The sequence below is a fragment of the Myotis daubentonii genome, chromosome 2 (genome assembly GCF_963259705.1).
Source record: "Myotis daubentonii chromosome 2, mMyoDau2.1, whole genome shotgun sequence".
In the NCBI taxonomy this organism is placed as follows: domain Eukaryota; kingdom Metazoa; phylum Chordata; class Mammalia; order Chiroptera; family Vespertilionidae; genus Myotis; species Myotis daubentonii.
In genome coordinates this window covers 195,396,760-195,410,879 of record NC_081841.1, presented here as the reverse complement: position 1 = coordinate 195,410,879, position 14,120 = coordinate 195,396,760, and the positions used below count along the sequence as shown (strand labels likewise).

The 14,120-nt window shown below is 44.4% G+C and overlaps 2 protein-coding genes across 3 annotated transcripts in view; one reads left to right on the top strand and one right to left on the bottom strand.

Annotated features, from left to right (window-relative positions):
* The window catches only part of RNF170 (ring finger protein 170), a 29,690-nt gene extending 23,851 nt beyond the window's left edge, over positions 1–5,839 (bottom strand). The window contains exon 1 of one of the 2 annotated variants that reach the window (XM_059685270.1): positions 5,646–5,839. The gene's annotated coding sequence lies outside the window, so the exon portion shown is untranslated. The remainder of the gene's footprint in view (positions 1–5,645) is intronic. The other variant, XM_059685269.1, reaches the window with a different exon arrangement.
* Positions 5,840–6,022: 183 nt separating this feature from the next.
* The window catches only part of HOOK3 (hook microtubule tethering protein 3), a 101,049-nt gene continuing 92,951 nt past the window's right edge, over positions 6,023–14,120 (top strand). The window contains exons 1-2 of the mRNA XM_059685247.1: positions 6,023–6,329; positions 12,314–12,399. Of these exons, the coding sequence (XP_059541230.1) occupies positions 6,273–6,329; positions 12,314–12,399 (143 nt within the window). The 5' untranslated portion in view covers positions 6,023–6,272. The remainder of the gene's footprint in view (positions 6,330–12,313; positions 12,400–14,120) is intronic.

The window sequence follows — 14,120 nt, the reverse complement described above, 5'->3', positions numbered from 1 at the left end:
AAGAGAAATAGAAACATCAATAATGAGAGAGAATCAATGATCAGCCACCTCCTCATGCCCCCACTGGGGACCGAGGCCACAGCCTGGCATATGCCAGACCAGGACTATGAATCAAATCATGACCTCCTGGTTCATAGGTTGACGCTCAATCACTGTCCCACACTGGCCCCACCTAATTTTTTCTCTCTATACATATATTTATTCTAATATATATACATATGTGTGTGTGTGTGTGTGTGTGTGTGTGTGTGTGTGTGTGTGTGTGTGTAGGATTTCCACATAATGACTCCCTTAAGATATTGCTTCATGAACACTTCCAAGAGCTCAGAGACCCAGGCAGGATATGTTAAGTACTGCACAGTGATATAATGTTACTTGTTATTTTTATAGAAGTTCCCAAAGTTGTTGAAATGAGTTACTTTTTATTTCCACAAATTCCAGTACTACCAAAGAAGGTGCTTGGGCTGAGAAAGGATAAAATGGGAGACTGCTGATAAATTTCTGAGAGGAACAGAGAAGTCAGTTGCACTTACTTGTCATGTGGAAAGCCTCGCTACACCTAGGGGCTCTCATGGGGAGAACTACTAATGATGACTGAGACCCACTTGCTGGGGGCTTCAAAAGTAGTTTCCCTTATAATCCTATATAATAAAAGGCCAGCGAACATAACAGAGTAACGTCCAGAACGACTGATTGATCAGCCGCTATGAGGTGCCCTGACCACCTCTTGGTCCCTTCCCCCAGCCTGCTCTGTTCACCAGATAGCAAATGGGTAACCACAGGGAACCGGGGTGGGCAGCGGCGGCGGGGCGGGACTGGGGACTGGCAAGCAGGCAGAAGGCAGACCTCTTGGTCCCTCCCCCGGGCCGCAGGCTCCAATCACTGGATGGCAAACGGGAACCGGGGTGGGCGGCAGCAGATCGCAGAATAGGCCTAGGGACCCTACCCATGCACGATTTCGTGCGCTGGGCCTCTAGTCAGAGTATAAAAAAGGAACTGAAGGCTCTCTTACGCCTTGAGACAGCATGGAGGGACCTGGAGAGTATTATGCTAGACGAAATAAACCAATCAGAGAAAGAAAAGTATGACATGATCTCACTCATATGTGGAATCTAATGAACAAAATAAACTGATGAACAAAATAGATCAAGAGACAGAGAAACATGGAACAGACTGTCAAATCTCAGAGGGAAGGCGGGGTTGGGTGGGTGGGAAGAGATTAACCAAAGAACTTGTATGCATATATATGCACAACCCATGGACATAGACAATAGTGTGGTGAAGGCCTGGTGTGCAGGTGGGTGCAGGCTAAAAGGGATCAATGGGGGAAAAAGGGGCACATCTGTAATACTTTCATCAATAAAGATTTTTTAAAAAGGAACTGTAGGAGCTAGTGCAGGGGTGGGCAAACTTTTTGACTCGAGGGCCACAATGGGTTCTTAAACTGGACCGGAGGGCCGGAACAAAAGCATGGATGGAGTGTTTGTGTGAACTAATATAAATTCAAAGTAAACATCATTACATAAAAGGGTACGGTCTTTTTTTTCAATAGTTTTATTCATTTCAAACTGGCCGGGCCGTAGTTTGCCCACGGCTGAGCTAGTGGCTCAAAAATGAGGTATTAAAATACCACCTTAGTTTGAAAAGAAGCCAATTTAAGATTATAGGGGATAAACAATAGAAAGAAGATTTTCTACTGGAGAAGATGACAATAAACCTCAATCTTGCTAATGAATTCCAAAGTGGATCTGAACTTCAATTGTCCGACTTTTGCTTTTCACAGTCAGTTTTTTTTATCTAGAACAGAACAGTGCTATCGATTGTGTCCAACATCATAGCTCTCAACCGAAGCCCAAGCATTGCCTGGAGCTGAGCTCCAGTTCTGCTACTACAATGATGACCCTACTTCATCTCATAGGACCTCTCATTTACTGCAAAATGGAAAAGCTAGAACCTGAGGGTTCCTTAATTTCCTCCCACCACTACATTTCTATGATCCAGAGTTTTTTTGCAATAGAAAAATTAAGTCAAGAAAGATAAATACCAATGGTTAAAGTGACTACCAGTGGGGAGGACCGGAAAAGCCAGGTCTTAATCTTTCCCAGGACACAGTTTTAATAGTTTGAATTCTTTTCAAGTATATATTACTTTAACAATAAAAATAAAAGCCAGTGCCTGCTTCCTCCTGTGAGAGATGAAAATTCGGCGTAAGCGCTCAGATTTAAATCATCTGTCTCAGTCTCACTCTTACCGACCGTCTGTTTCTTGATGGTGTCTTACAAAGATCTCAGTGAGGGCACTGCACCGGGAGGCACACACATCGACTACATCTCATTCCCTTGAGCGGTGCACAGGGAATATCACATGTTACAGCGGCTACTAAATGCAGCTTACTTCGAACCCAGAAACAAGGTTATTAAATTTACAGAACGTGGTATCTAATCTATTTCATAGGGTCCAGTCAAATATGAAAATGTGTTGATAGCACTGTTTTTAACTACTTGAGATTTACAGAAACAAAATACTGCCTATGTTGGCAACTGTGTTGGTAACTGATAGGACAATTATAGAAGCAGAACTAATTTCTAGCTTTGGCTTTGTTATTGCTTAACTGGCTAAATCTTAGTGAGGAATATACTTTAATATATCAAAGAAGCATAAATTTTGGAGTCAGACAACTGTGTACTTAAGTAAAATCTGGATCTCCGCTTCCTTATATGTAAAATATATAACATTAATTTGAACCATATCAAACAGAACAGCCACTTTTTGGCAAAAAAAAAAAAAAAAGCACCTTGTTTTATGGAGTTTAGGGAATGACAAAAAACAACAACCAACATTCAGCATATTGCTTGGCACATTATATAGGTTCTCAGTAAATGGGAGTTATAATTATTTTTCTGTCTTCAGTCCTCACCTGGGGACATGTTCTTTTTTTTTTTAATATATATTTTATTGATTTTTTTACAGAGAGGAAGGGAGAGGGATAGAGAGATAGAAATATCAGTGAGAGAGAAACATTGATCAGCTGCCTCCTGCACACCTCCTACTGGGGATGTGCCTGCAACCAAGGTACATGTCCTTGACCGGAATCAAACCTGGGACCCTTCAGTACGCAGGTCGACGCTCTATCCACTGAGCCAAACCGGTTAGGGCAGGGACATGTTCTTTTAAAGAGAAGGAAGGGGAGAGAGAGGTAGAGAGAGAGAAAAACATTGATTGGTTGCCTCCCCAAGTAAGGCCCTGACTGGGGCTGGGGATCAAACCTGAAACCTAAGTATGTGCTCCAACCAGAATCGAACCTAAGACCCCTTGGGGTATGGGACTCTGCTCCCACCAACTGAACCACACCGGCCAGGGCAGAGCTGTAATATTTTGATTACTGTTATTAACAGTTATTAACAAGTGTCAAGGAATCATCAGAACCATGATAAAACTTAGCCATACCTTTCCCATAGCTGCATTATATAGCATCTCAAACTGTCCTTCATCAAAGCTCTAAGTAGGTATTCCCTGGGAAGACAGGATAAACTTGGGAACATTACCTTGCAGTAAGGAGACAGCTAAGTTCCACTCCCTCCTCTTTGGTCTTTTCCAAAGTTTTCAGGAAACACACACACACACACACACACACACACACACACACACACGAAAATAAGGAAAATACAGGAAATTCCATAACTTCAAAGGATAAACTCATTGTCTTTGTACCCAAGCTCATGTAGGAATGTGATGGCCACATGGTTTCTGCAGACAATTACTGACGTCCGCGAAGCTTTTAAAATAATTTCCTTCAAGGAAGGTAATTGGGGCTACACAATGAAACATCAAGAGCACTGTACTATCATGCATGGGATGAGCAGTCTGACATGAAAAGGGAGATTTCAGTCAATTGTGTCAAGCCTTGAAAACTTGAGCAGCTGGAATATAGGGGCTCTCTACACAACAGTCCTTCCAGGAAAGTCTCACACCCTGTTTTCCTCTACATCCAACAAGTGACAGGGGAGCCAGGCTCACCTACTGACTGCAGGCCTAACAAGGGTGATGGTCTGGTCACTTTAAGTGCAAGGGATTCCACAGAAACTGGGTTGTAGGAAACCTGGTTTGACAAAGACCCACAAGGCATCAAAGGAAACAGCCAGGTGAGATACGTATTTGTTATTTCTCGACCCCCTAGTGTAAGGAAGAATGTTTAAAAGAAAGATCATTGAGAAGACTTCAAGAAAAATTTGTTTTACATTCACATAATGAAAAATCATACGAACTGTTAACTGGTACTCTGTAAGGCATTATTAAAAAGTAAGTATTGCCCTGGCCGGTGTGGCTCAGTTGGTTGGAGCATCATCCCCTATGCCAGAGGTGGTAGGTTTGATTCCTGGTCAAGACACATACCAAGGTTGTGGGTCCCATCCCCACCGGAAGCGACCCATCGATGTCTCTCTCTCTTCCTCTCTCTTAAAAATAAAAATAAAAAAAGTCAGTGCCATCTTGATTGTTCTGAATGCTCACTGACAAAACCTACTTTTAATGAGAAAAAAAGGGGCTCCAGGAACTGCAAACCAAAGTAAAGATGTATCCTGGGAAGTGAAATCTGCTGCACCTCCAATAAAAGTTTGGCATCATCTGGTAAAGTTATGCACTCCCTATGACTCAACAATCCTCCCTGGACTCTAAGGCATGCATTCTAAAAAAAACCCTCTTACACATTTGCAGTAGTATCCAGGTTTAAGAATGCTTCTAGCATTGTCCTTAGTATCCCCAAACTGGAACAACAAAATGCCCATCAAAAGTAGAATGGATACGGTTATATTCGCACAATGGACTACTACTAGACAGCAATAAAAGTTACCTACAGAAACATACAAATTCGCCAGGAATCCAAAGCCACAAAATAATACAATATGATCCCACTCATCCAAGTTCAAAAACAGACAAGTGAAACTATACTGTTTACCTAGGTGGTAAAACTATAAGGAAAGGCACCAAAAAAAGTCACAGTCTAGGGAGGAAATCGTGCTCAGAAGGGAATACCAAGTGTGGGTGGAACTCCCGAGGTACCAGCAATGTTCTGTTTTCATCTGCGTGTTTTATTACTAATTCTTTTTAAGCATGTACGTTGTATGCAACTTTCCGCCTGTCACAGAGCATAGAACTGTACCGGCAGCCCTGCAGAGGTTCACCCCCGTACAAAGGTGCGAGCTGGGACGACCCACTAGCCATAAGGACCAAGGCCAACACTTAGCAGGACTCCGGGAGAGACAGGCCCCGGTGACGGTCGGGTCCTCGCGGATCCGCGAACCGGGGCGCACCCTCTCCCTCCTCGACGTCACTCGAGTCTTCAGGGGGGCGAGGATCCACGAGCCCCAGTAAGGGTGGCGGGCTCTCCTCGCCGCCGGCCAAGCCCACCTAGACCCGCCGAGACGCCCGCCACTCGGGCCCTGGCACCGTCTCCGGGATTCTGGACGGGACCCGGCAACTCTGGGGCTCTGCCCGGGCTTCCTGAAGGAAGGCGCAGCCCCGAGGTCCCAGGCAGCAACCCCCGGGGCAGTGCCGCCCACGCCGAGCCCCGCCGGCAGCGCCCGGGGCCCGGACCCTGGTGGGCGTGGCCGGCCGCGGGCCGGGAGGGGTGGGTAGGGGGCGCGTACCTCTCCACCGCAGAGGATACCTCGCCAACTCCCGGTGCCTGAGGATAGAGATTATTTCCGGGGACGGCCCCCGCCTCCCCTCCCGGGCGACCACTAGCTGTCTCCTTCCCACTTTGGAGTGCGGGCACGGGCGCACGCGCATTGCCGCGCTTCCGTGAGGACGCGCGCGGAGGACCGCCGCCGCCGCCGCCGCCGCCAGGGCCCGGCGCGCGCGCACCCGGACGTGCAGAGGATGGGCGTGGGGGCGCGCGCGCACCCGGACGTGCAGGGGGGTGGGCGTGGGGGCGCGCGCGCGGCGGCGGCCGGGAGGCGGGGCGGCCGGAGCGCGGCTGCGCGCAGGGGTCCGTGGGCCGCGGCTCGGCCAGGGCTAGGGGCGGGGACGCGGGGCTGCGGGCGTGGCCGGGCGCGCGCTCAGCGGACGCGCGTCCGGAGTGAAAGGAAAGGAGGGGCACGGGGGTGACGGTGCGGGAGCCGCTGCCAGCGCCGGACCGGAGTCGGCGGCCCGGGCCCAAGGGCAAGGTGGGCGAGAGGCCAGATCCGCTGCCCGGACCCTCCGACGCGGCCCCAGCCCGAGCGGCAGCGCTTTCTGGCGAGGTGGGGAGGCGCTGCCAGTCCCAGCGGGGGAAGATGTTCAACGTGGAGTCGGCGGAGCGGGTGGAGCTGTGCGAGAGCCTTCTCACTTGGGTACGACCGGCGGGGCCGGGAAGACCCTCTCTCCCCCAGGCCGCCTTTCCGGGATCCCCCCCAGTGCTCGTCCCGGGGGGCGAGTGCCCAGGACTGCGGTGCCGTCACATCCGGGGCCTGGGGCGGGCGGAGCCGGGGAGGGCTGGGGCGGCCGCGTCTTCACCCGCGGCCGGGCGGGGGTCGGGGGTCGGCGGGGAGGTGCCGGGCACGGGAGGCTCCGCCCGGGGTCCGAGGACGACTTCCCGGGCAGGAGGTGTGGGCCCGGTGGAGGCTAATGATGGGGTGCAGGCGGCACTGTAATTACGGTGGTTTGCAGCTGATGAGGCGCTGGCGCTTCGCGGCTCCCAGGGACACCGAAGCGTTGCTTCCCTCCGCCTCCGGGGCCGCCGGGGGCACTCGGGACCCCTGGTTGCGACGCTCCTCGTCTTTGTTGTGAGGATCGCGGAGGATGGAGCGCAGCCCTGGAGGGCTGGGCCGGCCCACTGGAAAAGGGGAAGTGCCCTTAAGGGAGGGTAGGAAAAGGACAAAAAGGCACCCAGAAACACTGTTTAAAATGCGAGATGCGCTGTAGCGATGAGAAAGGAAGCGGTGTGGAGGCGCTAATTAAAGGCAGTGAAGATAAAACACACATCGGGAAGGTATTTGGGAGTCAGCAGTGGAACTCGACGTCTCGCTGGCAACGTTGTGGAATCCTGATGTTAAATTGCCAAACGTCTGTGGAGAGCCTCACGTCCTCCTGTAAACATGTGTTCGGTTATGATGCCAACATGTGTGGCTTTAGCCGCCTCTTCAAGAGCTGGACACAAACCCCAGGCCTGTGTGTGTGTCCCGCACGGCGGTGCCAGTGCCCGGTGTGTGTGCGCACAGGTTGTCAGGGCCACAGGGGAACCCTAGTGCTTCCTTCTTGGAGCGTTCGTCTTAGAGCTGAAAATGTTAGGTACCATTTTTAGAATAAAATACTACTATGTTTATGGAGGTGATGAACTCAATGTTAAAAGTAAAACACAAATGCCAAAGACATTCCTTTAGCGGTGCCTTGGGTTACAAGTTCAGATCCCTGGGGTATAGACGTCACTCTCCTGTGTGGAGCACTTCTGTGGAAAGGTTAGAGGGGCATTCCTCGCTTGGTTGTAAAAAATGTAATAAAGACAGTTTGAGGTTTTCCTAATTTGGCTTACGCCATGAATCCAATTATGTCTTTTGAAACAATACATACAATGTCAGAGCTTGATACTACTCGTTAGCTTTTGTATTAGGCCATTCTCGGGATTTCAGATTGTTTGCCATACTATTGACCTACAGCTTACACCTGTAATGGGTTCCAGCTTCAGGCGGGGAGATGGGTTTCACTGCCGTATTTTAGAGGCGAGAAAGGCTGATAAGCTGCACAATGGGGCCAAGGCTGGACCAGGCAGAGGATAGATAGAGGAAAGACATTATCACATTCTTTGATACTGTGGAAGGGAGAGGTTTGGCAGAGGTTATAAACAGAAGATTAAGGATCTTAAGATGTGCGTTTTTGAGTCTGTACAAAGTAGAGCCTTCCTCCATGCTAGAAAAAAAAGAGGCAAGAGGGCAAAGATGAGGGAGCTAATTGAATTGGAAGTAGGGCTGCATTGTTTAAAGTCTAGAAAGAGGTGTCATGGAAACAAAGAGGTGTGTTTCAGAGCCATCTGCAAAAAGACGGTAGTGCAGTTATTTGAGTGAGAAATGCTAATATAGTAAGAGGAAGAATCCTAGAGGGAAGTCTGAAGAGGATACTAACAGAAGCGCACAGTGTGAGAGCACCTCTATAGAATCTGGTAAAATGTCAAAACAGGTAATCCAGGCTGTCAGCCGTGGAGAGAGGTGAAGGAATAAGGCATTGTAGAAAAGGCTTTTTGAAACGCCACTGGAAGGCTCATCAAGCAAAATTTCTGGAGAAGAGAAGATTAGAGATTATCATGGACAACACTAGAGATCAGAGTTCACACAGAGATGTACAATTCTAAGATTTGGAAACATTATAAAACATTGCACATTGAAATGTTTCCAAAGAAAGTTGAGTTTAATGCTACGTTTGTTCTCTTTGTCATTATGAAAAGCAGGATAAATGTTTATGTGGAGAATGTGGGAGGTAGCTGAAAATGTACATTGTCTCCTAGCTCCCCTTATGTCTGGAGGCCGGATTAATGCTGAACACAATTCTAAAATTAAACAGGAGGGAAAATTGTATACAATACACTCCAAAGAAAAGATTCCCATTGACAATTTATCTATAATAATAAGAGCATAATATGCTAATTAGACCAGACAGCCAAACATTCTTCCTGATGTCCTTCCAGACAAAGCCACGGTGGCTGCGAGGACCGAGGGCAGGCAGCCTTGGTGGCAGCAGCAGCTGTGGGGTAATGGGGGCGGCGACTTCCCCTGATCGGCCTGGTCGCTTCCCACAGCGGGAGGCCAGTAGGACATGCCCTGAGGGCTCCCAGACTGTGAGGGGGCACGCCGCCCAGGCTGAGGGACCCTCTCCACCACCCAGTGCATGGATTTTCATGCACCAGGCCTCTAATTTGAATATAAATTTACAGACAACTGGGTTGTGTGGTTACTTTGCACACAGCAGGTTAGAAGGTAACTGCAGCACTCAGCAAAATACAGACAGCTGTCAGTAACGTAGAAGATGTAAGAACTCAAAGTTCAGACTGGGTGATTCAGTCTTTGAGCTGAGATCTTATATACTTCCAGAGGCTCCTTGTTCAGTTACTGAAGATCATAGTTATGATCCTGAATCTCAAATAAAAGTTTAACTACATAGCATTTATTTTGAGGTATGAGGTATATAGTACATTTTAGAAGTTCTTCCAATAGAAATGGTAAAAATAAAACTCAGCACTTAGAGGGATGGCTGTTAGTCACCTATGCAGAATTCAGTTCTGTGGAACATATCATTGCCCCAAATGTGGTTAAATTGCTATTGTATCAAAGAGTTTACTAGCCCAAGAACCAAATGTTTCAAAAATTTTTTTGAAAGAGGAATGCTTACGAAAAGACAAAGTATCACGCTACCAATGGGAAACATCTTAAGCTTAAATTCCAAATCAGAGTTTATACTACAAGCAAGTTCAGCAAGATGTGCTTGAAAATTTCCACCCTACCTCCTCTCCCCACCCTCTGAGTCAAAAATGGATTTCTACCTATCAGAAAAATTTGCCCTGCCTATTGCATCTGTCAAGCCTAATTTCTTGAACTGTACATGAAAAGATTGCTTTTTCCTGGGTTATAGAGACTGAAAAACCAGAAAGAATCTGGGATGTGAACAGTTAATGACAGGAAGCTAAGTGGGAAAAGCATCACCCCATAGGCTCAGTGCATTTCTTCTGGGAAACCCAGTAACATTAACATATCCCTATAATTTTCATACTACTTATTTAGCAGCCTATAAAAAGCACACCAGTGTGTAAAATTATGGAGGATGTAATTTTTATGGTGGATATAATTTATCTTCCCCAATCCATTCTCTGTGCTTTGCCTAAGTCCATTCTCAAACAGTTTTTGTCCTCTCACGGATAAGAAATCAGATGTACAAAAGTTAAAGCACATATACTTTTTAAAACTTTATTATTATTTTTTTTTTAAATTGAGGGTTGGTATAATGTGGTAAGAGTATAGGTTCTGAAATTAGGCCACCTGGGTTCAAATTCTGATTTTTGTTTTATACTAACTGAGGGTGACTTTGGACAAGTAATTTCACCTCTGTGTTCTGATTGCATTCAGTTTAGATCTAAGAGGTGGCTCTTGTGCTTTAGTATTGATCACCTTCATTGGAGTGCTCGTTTAAACACTGAATGCAAGGCTCCACGTCCAGAGTTTGTAATTCAGTAGGTCTGGGTTGGGAACTGATATTCTGCATTTCCAGCACCTTTCCAGGTGATGCTATCGTTAGTAGCCTGGGGCCTGACCACACTTTGAAAACCACAGCTCTACAGCAGGGTTTGTTCATCTTAGCATTATTGACGTTTTGGGCTGTATAGTTCTTTGTTGTAGTCTCTGCCTGTGCATTCGTTATAGGATGTTTAGTAGTAGCATCCCTGGCTGCTACCGACTAGATACCAATAGCACCCATCTAGTTGTTACAACCAAAAATGTCTCATAGGGAGTAAAGTTGCCCTGGTTGAGAACCTCTGCTCTAGAAACACTAATTCCAGGTGATCTCATGCTTTACTCTTCTCACATTTTTGTGGGGGAGAGTGATGTGGAGATTGGGTGGTGTTAAAATGGCTTTTTGGAATTAAAAGAGAGGTTACGGCCCGTCAGGTAGAATGTTATGCCTTAATGCAGTTAGGTGCAATTATAGTTAAGTTTTATTGTACTGTTATCCTGAAATATCTTGTAGACATATAATCCAATCAATAAAAATGTGTGTGAAGACAGATGTGTTAATTTCTGAGGTCACTGCAAGGTGAGCAACAGCAAGAATTCATTTAATGATGTTACTGATTCTCAACAGAATCATATGGTCTTTATACAGAGGTAGGCAAAAGCAGGTTCACAGTTGTGAGTACGCAAAACAATTTATTTTTCTATTATTATTTGTTATTGTATTTTCCCTATGAACAACTATAAATCTACTTTTGCCCACCCCTGTGAAATGCAGATCGCCTGACCTCACTCTGCTGCTTACTCCCCATTGCTCTTAGGATCAAGTCCTAATATGGATAAATAAGTTTTGCACAATAATGCTTCCTCTTTAACCTTGTCTTTCACCATTTTGCTCTTTTCCCTGTGCTATCTATCTCTTCCTCCAGTGTCCACCCCATCCATACTAAGCTTCTTTTCTTTCCTAGGTTGCATCCCACTCTCACTTCTAAACTTTGTGCTTGCAGTTTGCATTTCCTTTAATTCTGTCATTTTACTAAACTATAAACTGTGAGAGCGTGGCCTGTATCTGTCTGTCCTCAGTGATTTATTTCCTTCTAAGTCCTGGCTGAGCTGCTGGCTGTAATCATTGCTGGCTCAGCTGTATTATCTTACTCATGGAAATAATATCTACTATTTTTTGGCCACATCATGTTGACTAGTACACGGTTAGTTCTAATTCAGAGTACATTTGAAATCAAAGTGCATTGCCCTAACCAGTTTGGCTCAGTGGATAGAGCGTCGGCCTGTGGACTGAGGGGTCCCAGGTTCGATTCCAGTCAAGGGCATGTACCTTGGTTGCGGGCACATCCCCAGTGGGGGGTGTGCAGGAGGCAGCTGATGGGTGTTTCTCTCTCATCGATGTTTCTAACTCTATCCCTCTCTCCCTTCCTCTCTGTAAAAAATCAATAAAATATATTTTAAAAAAATAAAATCAAAGTGCATTGAATATCTAACCTAACCGTAGTGTGACTTCTACATTTGTGTACATATTTTTGGCTGAGTAAAAGGAATCTCAATCTGGCCAGGCTTAAACAAGAGGTCTGTCTCACATAATAGGAGACTTCAAGGTTTTTTAAGGTAGTGGCTTAATTTTGGCCTCCAGGACTTAGTTTCTCTAAACCTTTTCTCTGCACTCCACTGCATTGGCCTCATCCTGAGATGGATTCCCTTAATAGCCACAAAGTGACTGCTAGTGACAGTGGAGGCAACATACTTATTCACATCAAGAGGAAATTGGTTGTTCTTTCCCAGAAGTTCAAGTAAGCATTCCCTGCATCTCTTTGATCCAAATTGTCTTTGCCTTATTAATACATCCCTAAGTCAGTCATTGGTAGAGCAGATCTTAGATTGATCATCTGTGAGTAGAATGGATGCTGAGAAGACACCCAGTGTCCTCCAGAATTTCTCTTTTGCCAAAGGGAAAAATTTACAATAATGACCTGCAGGAAATTTCCCATAAGGGAAAATCTTTCCAACACTTCTGCCTTATGGAGTTTATTGCAACTCCCAAGATGTGGTACTCACAAAAAGAAACCTACGAAGTCTTCTGTATAGTTAACCGTGGAATCTTTTTTCCCCTTCAGATCCAGACATTTAATGTGGATGCACCATGCCAGACTGTGGAAGATTTAACGAGTGGGGTTGTGATGGCCCAGGTTCTTCAAAAAATGTAAGAATAAACTGCTTTATCTCTTTGTATGTTCTTATACATGGATATGTGGTTAGATTAAAGACATGAACAAAAAAATAAAGTGCTTACATGACGTGTGTTCTGCATAATATAAGAACTGTAAGCAGCAGTAATACTTTTGATGGCATGTACTTGTTTAGTTACAGATTGACTGCAAGTTTAATTAGGGCTTTTTTCGTGCAGCACAATTATTTAGGGATATATATGTGTTTTTGCCTATACTTATAGTTTGCACATATTCCATTGTATGGCTGTTGAATGATCTATTCGTCTGCTGATAAACATCTGAGTTATTTTAGTTTTGACCTATTACAGATAAAGCTGCTGTGAACATCAGTGTGCAAATCTTTGTGCAGACATATGCTTCCATTACCCTTGAATAGAGCTAACTTTCCAATAAACATTTAATGGCAAGGAACCAAAATATTTTTTATGTAATTAAAAGAAAATAGACTTAAGAAACAAAATATCTATAAAAATACTAAGGTTTGCTAATAAAAATGCCATACTAAGGAATGGAATAAAAATACAGTGTTTGTTTTAGACCCCACCTTAATTTGGGTAAGTTCAATAAGAACATTGAAGTGTTTAAATAATTTTAGCAATAGAAATAAAATTTAATTTTTTTGTTTTCTCTGAAGGCATTTGACTGGTACATAAGCTACAGCTAAATATGCTGGTATTGGCAAAATCTAAGGAAATGGTTTTGTAAGTTTTGTTTTTCATTTTTTTCTTTTTTAGCAGCAGTCAGGACATAGCTATCTTTAGCTCCTTACTCATGAAGAACACTCCCAGTAAGATTATCAGTTGTTATGTCCATATCTGTGCAGAACCACAATCTTTTGAGATTTTGGAGAAAATTACTTTTATGTTGTTTTATCCTAGCCTGAGAGCATCAATTAAGAGCTACTTAGAAAACATTGCTGAAATTGTAACTACTTATCAAAACAGAGTTATGGCTAGATTCTTGCATAGTGAGTCAAAGTTTATTACTAAGAAAAGTCATACTGAATATAAGAAAGCTGTAAACTACTATTCTTGCTATATTCTGTCCAAGTAGTAGATTGGAAACTTATTAAATGAATGTGCTGTCACTTTGCAATTGCATTTCAGTCCACAAATATAGAGAACCTGCTATGTTTCGGACAAGAGGTATTGGGCAGTACTGCAGTGAACAAGAACACAGACAAACATTCTGTGTGCTTGAACAAATAATTTCTTAGAGCATCAGTTTCAGAACCTTTGAAATGAGGATCATGCTGGGTTAAAAAGTTTTGTTCTGTTTTTCTTTCTAGTGTTGGGAGATTTTCCTAAGAAAAATAGCCATAAGTATATTCAGGTTCTGTCCTTGTTTCAGTTCAGTTTGTTTGTCCACACCAATGTTATCTTAGATGTTAAGCCTTTTGCAAATAAGAATGGTGTCCAACTTTGTCTAGCACCTAGTATTGTATCAGAGAAAATAGGTTCTCAGTTTACATTATTTTTAAAAATTGACATTTTAGAGACAGTATTGGTGGCATTTGAAGTATTAAATGATGGAGGTCATTGAAATATTAGTTGAAAATTTCATTTTAACCTTGATAGTATATTTCTTTTGTCTATTTAAAATTACATCTATTTTAAATTTTTAGATATTAGTGTGGTGTCTACAAGTTATGTTAATTCCAAGTTAGTGTATTTAGCTATAATTTGTTTTTAAA